This window comes from Chroicocephalus ridibundus, chromosome 23 (genome assembly GCF_963924245.1).
Source record: "Chroicocephalus ridibundus chromosome 23, bChrRid1.1, whole genome shotgun sequence".
NCBI lineage: Eukaryota > Metazoa > Chordata > Aves > Charadriiformes > Laridae > Chroicocephalus > Chroicocephalus ridibundus.
The window spans coordinates 1674200-1691180 of record NC_086306.1 but is presented as its reverse complement, the minus strand read 5'-3'; the positions used below and the strand labels follow the sequence as shown (position 1 = coordinate 1691180).

General features: G+C 55.5%; 2 protein-coding genes across 3 annotated transcripts in view; one reads left to right on the top strand and one right to left on the bottom strand.

The window, feature by feature from the left end:
- The window catches only part of SLC4A5 (solute carrier family 4 member 5), a 39113-nt gene extending 36290 nt beyond the window's left edge, over positions 1-2823 (top strand). Inside the window, exons 27-28 of one of the 2 annotated variants that reach the window (XM_063358623.1) lie at positions 1757-1824; positions 2485-2823. In XM_063358623.1, the coding sequence (XP_063214693.1) occupies positions 1757-1824; positions 2485-2650 (234 nt within the window). In that variant the 3' untranslated portion in view covers positions 2651-2823. The remainder of the gene's footprint in view (positions 1-1756; positions 1825-2484) is intronic. The other variant, XM_063358622.1, reaches the window with a different exon arrangement.
- Positions 2824-3050: 227 nt separating this feature from the next.
- MTHFD2 (methylenetetrahydrofolate dehydrogenase (NADP+ dependent) 2, methenyltetrahydrofolate cyclohydrolase) lies at positions 3051-14979 on the bottom strand. The gene is made up of 8 exons (XM_063358464.1): positions 14743-14979; positions 12000-12184; positions 10995-11117; positions 10376-10528; positions 10187-10294; positions 9719-9811; positions 7794-7919; positions 3051-6446 (listed from the first exon to the last, which is right to left on the bottom strand). Exons 1-8 carry the CDS (start codon positions 14817-14819, stop codon positions 6307-6309), a joined length of 1005 nt encoding a protein of 334 aa, XP_063214534.1. The 5' UTR covers positions 14820-14979; the 3' UTR covers positions 3051-6306.
- Positions 14980-16981: the final 2002 nt, after the last annotated feature.

Sequence of the window (16981 nt, the reverse complement as noted above, 5' to 3'; positions counted from 1 at the left end):
CTTATCAACGCTGATCAATACTTCAAGGGGGGTGTCAGGAGGACGGGGCCAAGCTCTTCTCAGTGGTGCCCGGGGACAGGACAAGGGGTAACGGGCACAAACTTGACCGTGGGAAGTTCCATCTCAAGACGAGGAGGAACTTGTTTGCTGTGAGGGTGGCAGAGCCCTGGCCCAGGCTGCCCAGAGAGGTGGGGGAGTCTCCGTCTCTGGAGACATCCCAACCCCGCCTGGAGGCGTCCCTGTGCCACCTGCTCTGGGTGACCCTGCTCTGGCCGGGGGTGGGACGGGGTGATCTCCAGAGGTCCCTTCCCACCCCGGCCACTCTGGGATTCGGTGGTTCTATGATTCTATGATTTTAAAATAAGCAAACCGCCTTGATGGCAGTATTAAACTTTTGAAAGGCGGAGCTACATAAAAGTAAAGAAGCTAATCGGAAGAAATTAAAAGGCGTGGTGGGTTTGCTGGCAGTACGGAGATTGTTTAAAGATGTCACAGTAGATTCTCGGTAAGTGTATTCTCCTCCATTAAAATGAATTAAAAAATAACGGAAAAAAAGCAAAGGTAGTTGAGCAGCAAAACAAATGCCATTGGGGAGGAACAAAAATTGGCTGTATAAAAATGGCTGTTGGGTTCAAGCATAGAAAGCAGAAGGGAATGTCAAGTTTAAATGAGGGGGGGGAGAGGAACGTAAACTCGGAAAAGATTTTTGAGGTGTATGTTGCCAAACTCATGAAACCTAATAACTTCTTCAAATGTAAGCTGGGGAGGGGCTCTGGAGCAGGGAGGGGAGCCATGGGACGAGGGGGAAGGGTTTTGCACTGACAGAGGGGAGATTTAATTAGATATTAGGAAGAAATTGTTTGCTGTGAGGGTGGTGAGCCCCTGGCCCAGGTTGCCCAGAGAAGCTGTGGCTGCCCCATCCCTGGAGGGGTTCAAGGCCAGGTTGGCCGGGGCTTGGAGCAACCTGGGCTGGTGGGAGGTGTCCCTGCCCAGGGAAGGGGGTTGGAATTAGATGGTCTTTAAGGTCCCTTCCAACCCAAACCATCCTGTGATTCTATGAAAGACGCAGCCTGGATCCGTCTCGCCGAGGCCGGGAGAAGCGTTTGCCGTATTTAAAGCCAGTTTGAAAGGATGCAGCGGCCTCGGCGCTGCTAATAATTTAATATTCCAGATGGCTGGAATTTAATATTCCATCCAGGGCTCTCCTGGGTTCTCCCCCCCCTCCCCGAGCCGATGCTGATGGCGCTTTTTTAAAAATAACCGATATATTTGGGAAGGTTGTGAGGCCCCGAAAGCAGGGGAGGCGGCGCTTGTGGCGGCGTTATCCCGGCTGCCGAAGAGCAGGTGTGTTCGATTTGGCTCAACCTCCCGCCCGAAAGGTCGTACCCGAGCCGGTGCAAAGCCAGCCATGACCCACCCACCCCCCCCAAAAAAAAAAAAAACAAAAAAAACCGCAGAATAAATTTGGGGTGAGTTTATTCCAGCTCGGCACCAGGTTGTATCGCGATGCCGGCAAGTTTTAACGTGATAATCCGTTGATCCGATGCTGCCATCGGGGGCTGGTGGGGTCGTTCTCTGTCTCGAATCACCCCAAAAATCAGCATTTCCTGGAGCTTTTCTCCTCCTCCCACCGGCCGGGGGATGCCGGACCCAGCGGCAGGTTGGAGGTGGGGGGGGGTGGGGGGATGAGTGGGGTTTTTTGGGGGGGGTTCCTTCCTCACCTGGGAAGTGTTTCGCCTCCCTGTCCCCCCCCCAGGAAAGAGGTCCTCCTCCTGGAGCTCTGCGTTCTGATTCCTCCCCCAACGGCTCAGACATGGATCGCAGGTAAATGGCACCCAACGGGCTCCCCCATCCCCGGGGAAGGTGGTGGTGGGGGGGGACATTTTCGGGGTCACCGGCCGATGCTTCCGGCTCAGCATCGCTCGCAGCATCGCTCGCTCGAGCCGGTTGCCATCGTCCTTGGGGTTTTCTCAAATATCCCAGTCTGTTTTTGCAGCATCCCTCGGGATTTTGGGGGCTTTCCTTTGCTGGCACAGGCCGTCGGGTTGTTGGGAGCGGGGCTGGGGGGGAGGTGGGGGGGGGGCCACGTGCCCAGCCCGGCACGAGAGGGCAACGAGAGATGAAATTATTTTATTTCATAACGATTAAATTATTATGAAATTATTAGAGCAATAAAAGCGCCGCTGGGTAACAGGCACGGGGATTTTTAGGATTGGGATGTACATCTCAATCCCGAAAGTCTGGGATTATTCTCCACCCGCAGCCGCGAATGCTGCAGATTGTCCATGTTAAAGGCTAAAACAGTCTATTTTTATGAGTTTTTACTGGCGGTAGCATCATCCGGAGCCCTTTGCTGGGGGTGCTGGGGTGGTTTGGGGATACAGGTGCCCAGCCGGGATGCTCACTTCCCTCTCTCCTTCTCCTCCTCCTCCTCCTCCTCCTCCTCCTCCTCCTCCTCCTCCTCCTCCTCCTCCTCCTCCTCAGCATTACGCTTCACCTGAAGATTTCGTGCCCGTCGTCTCCCGCATTTAACTATTCCCGAAACCCCATCTGCGCCGTGCCCCAGGTGAAGATCGAGATGGAGTCGGACTACGAGGACACCGACACCGAAAAACCCCCTCGGGACATGGGCAGTGAGACCACGCTATAGTCCCGCGCAGCGCTTCCTCTGTGATTTATATATATATATAGATATTTATATATTCATATATATATATAAAGCAAATTGGGCTTATTTTTCTATGTGAGACGGAGGAGACCAGTGGCCCCAGGGGTCCGTTGCTCCGGTAGTTTTTAGCGTCACGAGTTAAACGCGTTGTTGAATTTTTCTCCCTTTCTGCCGGGCGAAGGCGTCGCCACTGGTGGCGAAAAATGGGGCCGAAAAGGTGGAATTGGCGATTTTTGGCCTCCGCTCGCCCCGGAGCCACCGCTGGGCTGGGGAAGCTGAAGGTGGCGGGGGCTGTGGGAGCAGCCGGGGTGCTGGCGGCGTTGGTGGGGAAGGGGACTGCTGCTGGGGGACGGTTTGAGGGGGGTTTTTGGGGCAGGGAGGAGGTTCGCATGGCTGAGATGGAAGCCGGGGAGGAGCGCATGTCCCCGCTCCCCCATCCCTGAAATCGCAACGCGGCTCTTGGGGAGTGCCGTTTGGCGAAGGGGATGGTGACGGGGCTTTGTGTTGGCCAGAAGATGCCGGTCCCAAGCCCACGGCCACGGGGAGTCCTTTCCTGCGGCACGGCATCCCAGGGGGATGCAGGAGGGACCCCCCCAGCCTTGGAGGGGGAGGCGTAGGAGGGGATGGGAAGGCATGGCAGGAGGGGATGAGGAGGCACGGCAGGGTTGTGCGGGAGCTGGTGGCCTGGAGCGATGTCCCGCAGAGGGGAAGGAGGACCAGCAGCTCCGGTTTAAGGGCACCAGCAGCCGGGCTGCGGCGGGAGAGCAGAGCAGGGAACGGGACCTCGGTTTCCGCAGGGGATGCGGGATGGTTTCTACTGGGAAAGGGGACCGGTCGTTGCGGTGAAGCCATTTGGTCACCCATCCCCACCCGCAGCTCTCCCAGGGCCACCGGGGCTGGTCCCAGCCCTGTCTTTCCTTCCGGACGGGAGCCGGAGCCGTGATCTGACCGGAGGAGCCCACCCAGCCCCGGTGCCAGGGGTTTCGCCCCCCCACTTTACCTCCTCCATCTTGGTGATTCTCGCTGTGGTTGAACAGCAAAGAGCTCAGAGCGGGGCGGGGAGAGCAGGGGTGTCCCCCGCCACGTCCCCAGCCCCGCTTTGGGGCTCCTTGGTCTCCCTCGGGATTTCGGCTCCGCTGCCTTTGGGGCCTCGGGGAAGGAAGGGAAGGGAGCGGGTTGGGAGCCAGCGCGGGCGCCCAGCTCCGTTGGGCTCTGCCCAGCTCTCACCACCTTTTTTGTTTTTTTCCAGCGGCGCCCAGGCTTTTAAAGGGTTTTGTTTTTCTTCCTCGCACGGGCTAAGCCCAGCTGCCGTTTAGAAACAGTGGTCTGACGCGACCCCCCCCACCCCCCCCGCTCCAATCTGTTTCTTTTCCTCCTTTTTGCTAGGTGGATTCTTATTTTTTCTTCCTCCCCCCCGCTCTATTTCAAGCCTCGCGGAGCCCCAACCCTCCCCCTGTGCAAAACCAGTCTATTTATACCAGCCCTACGGGGGCGGGGGGGGGGACGGTTCTGGGACACCAGCGAAATATTGCAGCTGGTCTGAACCTTTGCACGGGACAGATCCCAGTTCTCTGTAGATAGTCGAGTCCACCAAAAACTTGAAGGCGATTTCCTATTTATAGCAAATTTATTAATTTTTATTTTTTTTTCTTCTTTTCGGGTCCAAGCGCCCCTCCTGGGGAAAGGCGGTGAGATAAATGACAGGGTGTTAATTCCATCGCCGCTTGAGCGAGAGCCGCGTAGCTTGACGTTAACATTAAGAACGCTTTCGACTGGAACGCGCCGTGTCTGCCTTGTAGCGTTTTGTCCCCGTCTCCCGTGCGGTAGCCGACGCGTGGGACAGGTAGCCTTCCCCTTGTAAGCAAACAGGTTCATTTGCTTTATCCAGTCCATCCGCTCCGTTACCCGCCGCCCCCGGAAAGGCTTTGTGGACTCTGGTAGATGTTTCGTAGAGCAGAGCTGAAGCCACTCTCGCAATCCAGCTTGTTTTGATTAAATTTGTTCTAATTTTGCACGGGTTCACACACGGGGTTTATACTTTTTTTTTTTTTTTTTTGTATACGAGAACAGTGGAGCGTCTCGGATTTGCCACCTCCATCACAGTACCACTTTAGCCGTTTTGTATTTATCGGTGATGCAACCCCAATAAACCTCCTTCCAACGAGTCTCAGCTCTTCGCGTGTTTCTGGTGCAGAGCCCTCGAACCGCAACTTTCCTTCCCAAATTTAGTGGGTTTACAAACACTCTCCCCTCCGGGAGAGCGCCACAAACCCGGGGTTAGTCCCAACTCACCAGCAAGAGCCCCTTCAGCGTCACAACGGCCCTTTCCTGCTCCCAGGAAGGGGGGGATCAGTCTTTCCAGGGAATACGCGAAGAGGAAGGAGGCCCTGACTCACCTCGCTGCCCACAAACAAGAACCGCCTGTAAGTTTTTTTTTTTCCATCCCGCCAAGGCATCGCGACTCAGGTAAGGTTAACGTTTGATGGATAATTAGCGCTTGCTAACAAACTCGTTAGAGGACTAAGTTTGCGCTGTCGGCTGGATGGAGCCCGGCAGCCGAGCGGGTTTTGTTCGGGCGTGAAGGTAAGAGACGCCCCTCGCTTCAAAGAAGAGGCCGAGCTGGAAAAGCGGAAGTTTCCGAACAGAAAAGGGGTTATTTTACCTCAAACCGGGACGCGTCACAAACTGGGGGCAGCCGCTGCGTCTCAGTTAAACGTGGGGAGAAAGCCAGACCGAACCCTGCGCTGCAGGGACGGCACGACCGCTTTCATAAACCACTGCCGGGGGCAGCTCCCCTTTTCTGGGAGAAACAAAAAGTTTGCTTAGTAATAATTCTAGGACACAAGTAGGGTTTGTGTTTTGTTTTTTTTCCTTTCTCTTTTTCTTCTCATACTTTATTTAGAGTTAGCCTGCATTATTCACTAAGTACTCGTACACTCTCCAATACAGTCCAGGAAGGCTCCTGCGTGCCCAGTGTAGACACCACGAGCCCCCACCTCATCGTTCTTTGGTTAGAAAAAAAGGCTTTTAAAAAACTCACCATCCAAATAGCAAAAAAAACCAGCTTAGCCACACACTAGAAGAGCATGTTACAACAAATCTGCCACTGCCCAGGGCCCCAGGACAGACATATGGCTTATTTTTATATATATATATTTTTATTTTTTTTTTTTAATTCAAGTAAAAACTTCTACAGAAGAGCTCTAACTCAAACTAAACATCCAGCATCGAGGAGGAGACTTCAGCGCGAGTCAGGCTGAGCCTTTGTGAGAACGGAACCACGAAGGCGGTTGCTTGCGCACCGCAGGGCAGCGCTCTGCCTCCCGCGGGGATCGCTAACGCCACGCCGAGCTCCCGGGGGGGCCGCACACCCGGGGCCCCGCCGCTGCCTGCTCCCCGCAGGGGCAGGGCCGGCTTACGCAGAAAGCAGCTTTGCTAGCGCGAGTAGGCCAGGAGTGTAGATGCTCACACCTTAGTACGACTAGTGCGCATACGCTTCGGCTTCCAATAAATACCTGTGACCTCAGAGCGGGAAATTCCACTTCCAATACAATAAATAAAAATATTGCATTTTCTATCGGCCTGTTTGGGAGTCAGTTTGGAATGTCGTTTTCAGTGCTAAAGAGAGAGTTCCCACGTTAAGCTGTTAATGCTTCCAGCTCTTTGGGTTTCAACAGCTTCTTGGCGGCGATGATGGTGTTCTTCATCAGCATGGCAACCGTCATGGGCCCGACTCCTCCCGGGACCGGGGTGATGTAGCTGGCTTTCTTCTTCACCCCTGCGGGAAGGAAAACCAGAGCTCAGCACGCAAGTCAAGAGCGGTGACGCTTACCAAGCCGGCTGGCCAGTAGGAAGCTGTAACCAGTCTAACGTTGCCCAAATTCCTTCAAGCTTGCCGCCTAAGGAATAGTGGTTTCCCAAAGCGTTGTTTTTTCCCCCCGTTAGCCAGGGCAGGGGGGAGCACACCGTAGTCTGTCCATCCCTGCTACTGAGCAACCTCAACAGCAAAGCCCAGGCTGGGGGAAAAAGCAAAAAAAAAAAATAAAAATCAAGGTCTAACAGCTGGACTCATAGCACAGAAACGTCAAGTCCAAGACTAGATGTGGGCTTCACCCGCGCTCTTGTGGCTGGCACCAATAAATACCAACTGCCTGAACGTTCACCCTCTCTCTCTCTTTTCCAGGAGGAGGTTCCCGTGGCTGTCACCAGGCACCCGGAGGTGCAGGGCTCAGCGCAACAGCCCGTCTGGGCGCTGTCGCAGCTAAGCGGTGAGCAAGGCCAGCGAAACGCAAGCCAGAAGGTAAGCTCCGCAGGGTTTTAGTTAAGAGCAGGAGTGATAAGTTGGAGCAGAGGCAAAGCAACCTGACTGCTTCGGTTCAGGCTGGTTCTCCGCTTTGCGGCATACAGCTGTCCCACGGCATATGGGGTCACAAGACCCCACCTGGAATACTGTGTCCAGCTCTGGAGCCCCCCAACAGCAGAAGGACACGGAGCTGTTGGAGCGGGGATGGAGGAGGCCCCGGAGATGCTGGGAGGGCTGGAGCCCCTCTGCTGTGGGGACAGGCTGAGAGAGCTGGGGGGGTTCAGCCTGGAGAAGAGAAGGCTCCGGGGCGACCTTGGAGCCCCTTCCAGACCCTAAAGGGGCTCCGGGAAAGCTGGGGAGGGACTCTGGAGCAGGGAGGGGAGCCATGGGACGAGGGGGAAGGGTTTTACACTGACAGAGGGGAGATTGAGATGAGATCTGGGGAAGAAATTCTTGGCTGTGAGGGGGGTGAGCCCCTGGCCCAGGTTGCCCAGAGAAGCTGTGGCTGCCCCATCCCTGGAGGGGTTCAAGGCCAGGTTGGCCGGGGCTGGGAGCAACCTGGGCTGGTGGGAGGTGTCCCTGCCCAGGGCAGGGGGTTGGAATTAGATGGGCTTTAAGGTCCCTTCCAACCTAAACCATTCCATGAGTCCGTATTACAGAAAGGCTGCACCTTTGCATATGGTGCAGTAGCGGGTGCACCAAGCAAGAGAAGACAAGCATTGGTCTGCATCTGCTCTGTCACACGAGCTAGGACCTTCTCCTCCCCTTTGCAGCGCCCTGGATGTTTAGTGCTCAAGGAACCAGATGCAGAGTCTTTCGTACCTTCAAAATCCACATCCCCAACCAGTCTCGATTTGGCAGTGACGGGATCCTGCACTCGCGTTATCCCCACATCAATAACTGCAGCTCCTTCCTTGATCATATCGGCCGTGATCAGATTGGGTATGCCTGCAAGGAAACAGAACCACACGCTCACGGTGGTGCTAAACAGCCCCCTGGTCCCCCTGACCCCCTCTCCACATTATGTTTTGACCCACCTGGGCCCTCCTGCCGCACAAAACAGTTGGACTCGATAGTCTTACGGGTCTTTTCCAACCTAAACGATTCTATCATTTTATGAAAGGCAAATCTACCCGCAGCTGCACAATCCAGCGCTGCTACTTGATGTTCAGCTCAGGAGTTTGAGTGGTTTACTGATAACCTCAGAGTGTAAAGAACTGGCATCCACTCCCAGAGAGAAAAAAAAACAAAAAAAAAAAGAGAGAGAGGTCTGGCGAAGCAGCTGGGACCAAAGCACCCTCTCCAAGTTGAAACCTTGAAGCTCCATTTGAAGATTGGGGCTGCGTTTGTTTATGCAGCCCCAGCAATGGTTTTCGCACCTGCACTAAGCCAGCAAGCTGGAACACTGTCCAAGACCACCGCAGACCGGCTTGGCGGAGGCACTGGCTTCACCCAGGGGCTGCGAAACCCCCAGCGTGCCAGGGGCGGGGAGCAGCAGCTTGGGGCAAAGCCGCCCTCTCAAGGGTGGGGTGCGTTTGTCTGGTTCTGCCAGATACCGCCTCATTTTCTCTCCTCCCTCCCCACAGGCTCACACCCAGCTTCTGCTGCCAAACAGACACCCCAAATCGGCTCAGCTCCTCTGCTGATGAACCGTCTCCATGCCAAGGGTACAGCCCGGAGAGGAGCACGCCTCCGGAGAGGAGCACGCCTCCGAGTGATTCCTTGTGCTCGGAAGATGGCACTGCAGCTGTCCCTCGGCATTTTGACGCTCTCTAGGTAAGCAGATGCTATCTTGGTATTTTTGGTCTCCTCCCCACATAAATACAGAAGCGTCTGCACGTGTAACAGAGCCTGTCTGTAGCTGTTCTCTAGATCTGATCAGGTGCTCGCTGGCATACCAAGCCCTCCGGCCAGATGTTATTTTACATTTCAAAGGCAGAGCTACAAATACCTCTGCTAGTAAGATCAAGTATGCGGCTCCTAGGCTTAATCACAGGATAAACTGGCTGGCTCAGAGAGCCACCTCCAATACTCTGTTCAGTTTCGGGCCCCTCACAAGGACCTTGAGGCGCCGGAGCGTGTCCAGAGAAGGGCAACGGAGCTGGTGAGGGGTCTGGAGCACGAGTCTGGTGAGGAGCGGCTGAGGGAGCTGGGGGTGTTCAGCCTGGAGAAGAGGAGGCTGAGGGGAGACCTTCTCGCTCTCCACAGCTCCCTGAAAGGAGGGGGTAGCCGGCAGGGGTCGGTCTCTTCTCCCAAGAACAGGCGATGGGACAAGAGGAAACGGCCTCGGGTTGCGCCAGGGCAGGTTCAGGATGGATATTGGGAAAAATTTCTTCCCGGAAAGGGCTGTCAAGCATTGGAAGAGGCTGCCCAGGGCAGTGGTGGAGTCGCCATCCCTGGAGGGATTTAAAAGCCGGGGAGACGTGGAGCTGAGCGACATGGGTTAGTGGGGGTTTGGGCAGCGTTAGGTTGATGGTTGGACTCAATCTTAAAGGTCCCTTCCAACCTAAACAGTTCTATGATTTTATGGTTCACTCTGTGTCCTGGCCCTCGCCTAGGGCAGCTGCTGACAGCCGTGAGAGCACCAGACTCTCCTACACTGACAGAGCTGCTTCAGATAGGGAGGCCCCAGGACATTCAATACCAACAGGATCATCTCCTGCAAGCAAGGATTCCCATCAGAACCACCACGCTGCAGCGCGGCGCCCTGTGCACGCCTTGCCTGTGCTGTTAGAGTCAGGTCTTACCTGCTGCTGCTACCACAATATCAGCACGGATCGTGTGTTGCTTCAGCTGCTCCTTGGGAGTGTAGCGGTGGGATATTGTGACTGTGGCATCACCTGCAGGAGTGGTTACATAGAGCTTGTTACTTCACGTGTACTGCCCAAACCCAGCCACTTCGCTAACTTTTCCCCTTCAAGACCACCCATGTATTTAGCAGGAACATCAGGGCCTGACGACAAACCCCAGGGAACAGCCTACAAAGTCAGAGGGATCTGGTAAGGAAGAGGATAAGGACTCATTGAGGAAGGCTCCGAAACGTTACAAGACTGACTACCTGCAGAGTTAACTCCTCAGCCTTGACCACAGCCCGTGTGATGTCCCTAAGGCGCTCCTGGGACTGGTTTAGGAGCCTAAAGAGGACGATGTGACAGGCCGAGGGCTTCCTCCCGCAGCTGCCTGGCCCGCAGGCTCTGAGGCCACCAAGCTCCTACCTCCTGGGCGCTCATGCCTGCCGTCCGTATGCAGCAACATGGCGATGGGCATGCCCACGTTCTTCGACCTGCCAGCCACCACCACGTTCTTCCCCAGCGTTGGGATGCCTGCAGAGGACAAGACGGACTCTTAAAACAAACACAAGCTGGATTTATGTCAGACAGCAGCCAAATAATGCAGCAGCTTACCAGTTCTCTTAATGATCTCCCACACCCCCCACGGGGTAGCCGGCAGCATGGAGTACTGGTCAAGGCACATGCGCCCCACGTTTATCACGTGAAAGCCATCAACGTCTTTGTCTGGAGTCACGGCGTTGCAAATCTTGCGCTCATCAATGTGTTCTGGAAGGGAACAAAAGCGCTTTAGCCCTAAGGATCAGCCAAAACCCCGCTCTTTGCGGTCAGCCGGAGCCCCGACCTGCTGCACCAGCCCCTTCAGAGTTTGGAAGGCGGAAGCTACTCAAGACTTCCAGCAAGCTCAAGGCTAACGGCTCGCAGCAGGAGGGGACTGGAACCACTTTAGGACTAGAGCATAGCTAATGCTGAGAGGGTATTTTTAGGCAGCCTCGGCGTCACAGACAAGTTCAGGCTTCTGGCTCTGGAAGCTGATACTCCCCACAAGAGAATACATTTCTGAGACCCCCCCCCAGCAACTTAACTCCTACAGGCAGCTGTGGTGGAGTCGCTGCATCAACACCTTTAAGCTGCATCATGGCAGGGTGCCACCTCTCGTGTCACAGGAGAGTCCCTGTGCTACTCCTTAAAAGCTTTGTGTAAAAATGAAAGAGATGGAAATCTAGCTACTCACCGGGTAAAGGAAGCTGTACTAAGAGGCCATCCACGTTGGCATCGTTATTGAGTTTGCCAATCAAATCCAGTAGCTCCTCTTCAGTAATAGAGGCCGGCCTGAGGATGGTTTCACTGCTGATTCCTGCGCAATCATCGAAAGCACGGCATTAGAAAGAAACACGTGCGCAAGTGGGAGAGCAACTTTCTTAATCCGCGTGGATTTAAGCTGCCCTGTTTCATTGCTCTACCAAATGCGGCAGGCACACACCAAGGATTGCATGCTTTGGGTAACACCAAGCACATTCCAGGCTTGAGCCCTTCCCAAGACTTGCGAGTTATGGTTGAGGACCATCAGTATCGGTCTACTGACCTGGGAAAGACTATTTGAAAGCAGAGACCCTCCAAGTGCAGGGAGGGCTTGGAGAAACCTAACCAAAGTGTGCTACGATGAAGATGCAACCGCACCTCCTGTGGTCCAGTAAGCCTGAAAAATCTCAGCTCCAAAAAAGGCTTCAGCAGCACAGAACCCAAGGAGGAATGAAACCATTTATTGCCTCCTAGCCCCTTTCTGCACATTTTCTCCAGATGCATACTTGGCTGAGCACCGAGAAGGACCTCAGCTTGTAAGTTTGAAAGGAGTCAGAGGGTAGCAGGGCTGCTGAAGGATGATTGTGTGTTGGGCAGTTGAGGAAAGAAGGCAAATCAGAGCCCTGTCTGTAGTTCCTACGGCCCTAGGAAGACTGCAGATCCAAACTACAGAGCTTGGTGTGGCCCTAAGGGATTCAAACGGCACAATGCACACGTGAACCGTGTGAGTAACTACATCCCAGTACAACAATGAAAGCAGCCAAGAGTCACAGCAAGCACTGGGGCAAACGTGGACTGCCACGCAGCTGAGGTGAAGAGCTGCCAGATGGATGCATCCCAAAAAGCTTCCCCTAGCCTCCAGCATCGAGAACTCCCAACTAAAGCAAGATAAAACAATCACTTGCTCCACTTTTTCGGAACGGAGTGCAAGACGTACCGACATCAGCAGCCGCTTTGGTTTTGTTCAGTACGTAGGAGTGACTCGCTGGGTTTTCACCGACGAGAACAACGCTGAGGTGAGGTCTCTTGTTTCCAGCCGCTACCCACTGCTCAACCTCGTGACGGGCTTCCTGCCTGATCTGCCGGGCCAGCTTCCTTCCAGAAATCACAACCGCATCATTTCTGTGACAGAGAAAGCATTACCAAAGCAGTCAGCATCGTTACGACCATCAAAACCAAGCTCTGTGCAACACAGACCAGGAAAAAATGGATGCCAACCACAAGCCAGGGCACAAAAGGCTCTTTTACTCGCCCATGAGCCTATTGCACCTTTATGGCAAATCATGTTAAGCAGCGTATTTCAGTCTTAGTTTACAGCTTTGCTGCCCAAAGTGGGGATCGGCAAACAAAACCGCCAGAGAGACCAACTTCTTTGTGCAGGCGGAGAAAGCGTATGCACTGTTCCTTCTCTGCAAGGCCAAGAGCCTGCGTGTATCGTTCGCCTGGCGCGTGTTTCGAGCTCAGATATTATTAGCTCCCATTTTTAGAAAGCTGGTCACCCGTTCCTTGCGAAGGCATGACAGCTTCACTACAAAGGACTTACACAAAGCAGAACTCGCTCCACGCAAGCGAAGCTTCCACCAAAGAGGTTTATTGAGTAATTCTGGCTCGTTGGATGCAGCGCCGGAGGCAGAGCGCGCCGTGCTTCTGTACCGAGTGCTGTTCCCGGAGATCCTCGTCCCCCACAAATTCCTTGGGGAGACCGTCAGCCCATCTAGCACAGCATGCACCTTGTGTGAGCCGATCTCACGCCCTCCCCTGCTCAAGTAATTGCTGCAACGGCTACAGTCGTATTTTCAGGCTGTTAAAGCTGGGCTGGGGGTATGCGGTTTCACCCCCTCTGACAGACTCCAGCATCTAGCTGGAGCAGAAGGGACACTTGCCCCTTTGAACCACGTCAAAACAGCTCCTCGAGTACATTTCTGGGCTAAATTGGTAACGGGAATATCCAGTCACTGCCAAATGCATTCCAGGCAACTGGACACCCTGCAGTATATAGAAAGGCTGGCTTGACCTGCAGCTAACTGGGAGGCCACGGCTGCCAGTCCCCACTCACAGCAGGCTGTCCACACTCCTCACGCTTGGTTTTTTTTTTCCCCTTCAGGTTATCACTGTAACTCTTACTTAAACATCGTTCTCATACACTAATCGCTTTGTGAGAGGATTCACCTTCAAATTTCACTTCTAGGCTTCGCTACGGTATTTAAGTCTTGCCTTGCTGCAAGGTATCATGACGAGCACCTTACTCACTTGCCCAATTATTCCCACCTCTGAGACGGAGCAGGCAAAGATGCTCCCTGCAGCGTTACTGTCATTTACGGTGCCTTCCTGAATCGCAAGGACCACCCCATTTCTGAAGCAATCACCAAGCAGTGAGCATCATAACTCCACAAGCCACTCTACTTGCCACAGGAATCCAGGAGACCCCCAGGAGAAAGCCCAACAGCACCGAGCGCCGTTTCCAACCCTCCCTGCACCACACCATACAACAAAAGCGAGCTGAATTGCTGCAGTTCCTCCTCAAAAATCCATCCGCTGCCTGCTGTCCAGACCTTCTCCTGCCAGGATCCTACCTGAAGTCCAACACTGCTGTTTTCTGACCTTCTCTAGGTACAATCCCAATCCTGGAGCTCTGGGGACAGCTGCCACCAGGGAGAACCACCACAAGAGCCGCTGCAGACCCACACAGGACAGCCACAAGGTGCCATCCCAGGTAGGAAAGTCTTTTGCCTAAAATACTTAGAGACACAGAGGATCTTTTGTGCTTTCTTAATCCCCGACCTGCTCAAATACGTCATTTTCCCCATTCAATGGGAATTAATTTTTACTTCACCCCTAACAGCAATCGCCCCAATCGGAATTTACATTAGCCATAACCAGTAAAAACCCATTCCAGACCAGCTGGTCTATAAATTAAATTCTAATATAAATTCTTATATTTTAGCTTCAGAGCTAAACCGCCATACACCTACCTATACGTAAATGGAATTATTATCAGTACCTACCAAGCCAGGGAGAGGAGAATTCATTAAACCAGCGACACTTCATGCCAAGAACCCACCCAAATCTCTCCTTACGTAAGCCTGAGGCCAGGGTGCCCAGGCTGGGCTCCCAGGGGATGGGGACAGCCACCAGCAGCACCCCTGTGACCCACGGGGAAGCCAAAGCAAGAGCTAGGAGCCCTGTTTCGAGGAGGGAACAGCAGGGAAACTAAAGCACCAGCAGAGCCAAAACTAAGGGGGGATGGTGCGGAAATGGAAGGGGAAAGATGCTGGGGGTCTCTGGTCCCTCTCACACCGCTTAAACCCGGGGGGATCCCGCGACCTGGGGCCTGAGAGGCCCCTGTGGGGTGCAGGGAGGGCCCGGTGTCCCCCGCCCCCCCGCCCATGCCCGGGGAGAGCCCGGTGCCCCCCTCCCCGTCTGAGGGGAGCCCAGCACACACCATGCAAGGCGGGAGCGGGATTTCATCAGCCTGCACCGCTCGGGGCGGCCACTGGGGGCCCACCTCATTCATTCCCGGGACCGGCAGGGGAGGGCCAGCCCTACCCCGGCCCAGTGGGCGACGCGGGGCGGGGGGGCGTCAGGCCTCCCCCTCCTCAGTCCGCCGCACATCGGGACTAAGCGGTGGGGGCGGGCCCCATATCCCGACCCCCGATACAGCCCCCCGTCCCGGGCCGTACCTGGCGGCGCTGAGGTGAAGGAGGCGGCGGCCGCGGGGGCGCAGGGCGGCGCGGAGCGGGCAGAGCGCGGTTGCCATGGCAGCGGGAGAGGGGCGACGGCGGGCGGCGAGGGACACGCGACAGCGGGCGGCAGCGCTGCCCTCCGCGCCGCCCGCCCGCCCTTATATAGGGCAGAGGGTCCGGCCCCTCCCCTCCCGGCGAGCGGTGGGAGCCAATCGCCGCGACGAGCGGCGCGGAGGGGAAAGCTGAATGGCGGCGGAGAGGGAGGGGGCGGGACGGAGCGGGAGCTCCGCGGCTGCGATTGGGGTAGAGGGGAGAGAGGCGCTCGGGAGAGAGGGGGTAGGCGGGGCGGAAGGAGAAAGAGGATGTGATTGGCGGAGACGGGCGGGGCTCGGCCTCCCTAGTTGGGCACGGTGGCGCTCATTGGCTGGGGCGGGGAGGGGAAGAGGGGCTGCAAGAGGGGCCGCGGGTTGCGTAAGGCGGGGGCGGGGCCGGGGGGCTGGGGGCGGGGCCAGGGGGGTCAGGGGTCAGGGCTGGGGCGGGGGTCAGGGCTGGGATCGGGGCTGGGCTTGGAGTTAGGGCTGAGATTGGGGCTGGGACTAGGGTTGGAGCCGGGATTGGGGATGGGACTGGAGCTGGGATTGGGGCTGGGATTGGGGTTGGAGCCGGGATTGGGGTTAGAGCCTGGATTGGGGATGGGACTGGAGCCGGGATTGGGGTTGGAGCCGGGATTGGGGTTGGAGCCGGGATTGGGGATGAGACTGGGGCTGGGATTGGAGTCGGGGCTGGGATTTGGGTCGGAGCTGGATTGGCACTGGGGCTGGGGTTAGAGCTGGGATTGGGGTTGGAGCCCGTTTTGGGATTAGAGCTGGAATTAGGGCTGAGATTAGGTCTGGGATTGAAGTCGGACTGGGGTTGGAGCTGGGATTAGGGTTAGATACAGGATTGGGGCTGGGACTGGGGGTAGAGGCGGGATTGGGGCTGGGATTGGAGTTGAGGCTGGGATTTGGGTTGGAGCTGGGATTGGCACTGGGATTGGGGTTAGAGCTGGGATTGGGCCTGGGAACGGAGTTAGAGCTGGAATTAGGGGTGGGATTGGGATTGGGGCTGGGATTTGAGTTGGAGCTGGGATTAGGGCTGGGACTGGGGCGGGGACTGGGGTTAGAGCTGGGATTGGGGCTGGGATTGGGACTGGATTTACGGCTAAACGCTGGGTTGGGGTTAGGGCTGGGGCGGCCACCCGTCAGCATCCGTCGATGGCGAGAGGCAGCCGTTACTCACCCTTTGCATTTCTCCGCTATTTCTGGCCGCGCTCTTCGCAGGTGGAAAAATTCAATGCTTTTGTGCAAAACTAAATATCGTTAATTTATTTTTTAACAGGTCCCGCATGGCGTCTGCCAGCCCACGGCACCGGCTCGGGTCGGGATGGGTGCGGATGATGCTCCCGGGTGTTGGGTGGAAGGAAGCAAGAAACCTGCACGGCAAAGAGGTAAAAGGAAAGTCTGTAAATCCTGCGGAACCCGTCCTGAGCGAGTTTAGCCACGCTTGCGTGTTTATTTTCCTTGGCTTTACCTTATGCGCCCCCTGAGCCGCCGAAGGTGGCGTTGGAGGTTTATCTCAAGGTTACTGAGGTGCTGGGTAAAGCCTGGGGAGGCTTTTATGCCTCCCCGAGTGTCAAATAAATACTGACCGTCACCAGCCGCCATCCCCGTGATGTCCTTCAGTGGAGCTGGCTCCACACCGTGCTGCTTGTGAGAGCTGCGGGAGGTGGCCCGGTCAGGAGCGAAGATAACCTCGTGGCGTTTATTTTATTTTTTAAGTTGTTTAGGGTGGCCACGGTCACTCCCTGGTTTTAAAAGTAATTTTTTGGGGTCAATAACAGCAGCTCCTTGCTAAGATGAGGACTGGACGGGTTGTGTGGCTGCAAAAAAAAAAAAAGGGGGTGAAAAACTGCAGAAATCAGCCCTGGGAAAAGGACTTGAGAAATTTTAGGATGTTTTGGGAGGATTTCAGCCCATGAAGTTGGTCTGGGGGGCTAGATGGGGCATACGGGCCCGACCTGGTGTTGACGCTGAAAAGAAGGCACTGAAATAAGATGGTGGTTAGCAGGCGTGTGGGGAAGCGCCTGTGAGGTGGGGGTGACCCAGGAAGAGGAAGGTCCATGGTGTGGGGGGGTGCCCAGCCCCATGAAAAGGTTTTTTGGGGATGCCCAGACCAATGAGCAAGGGGCTCAGGAGGT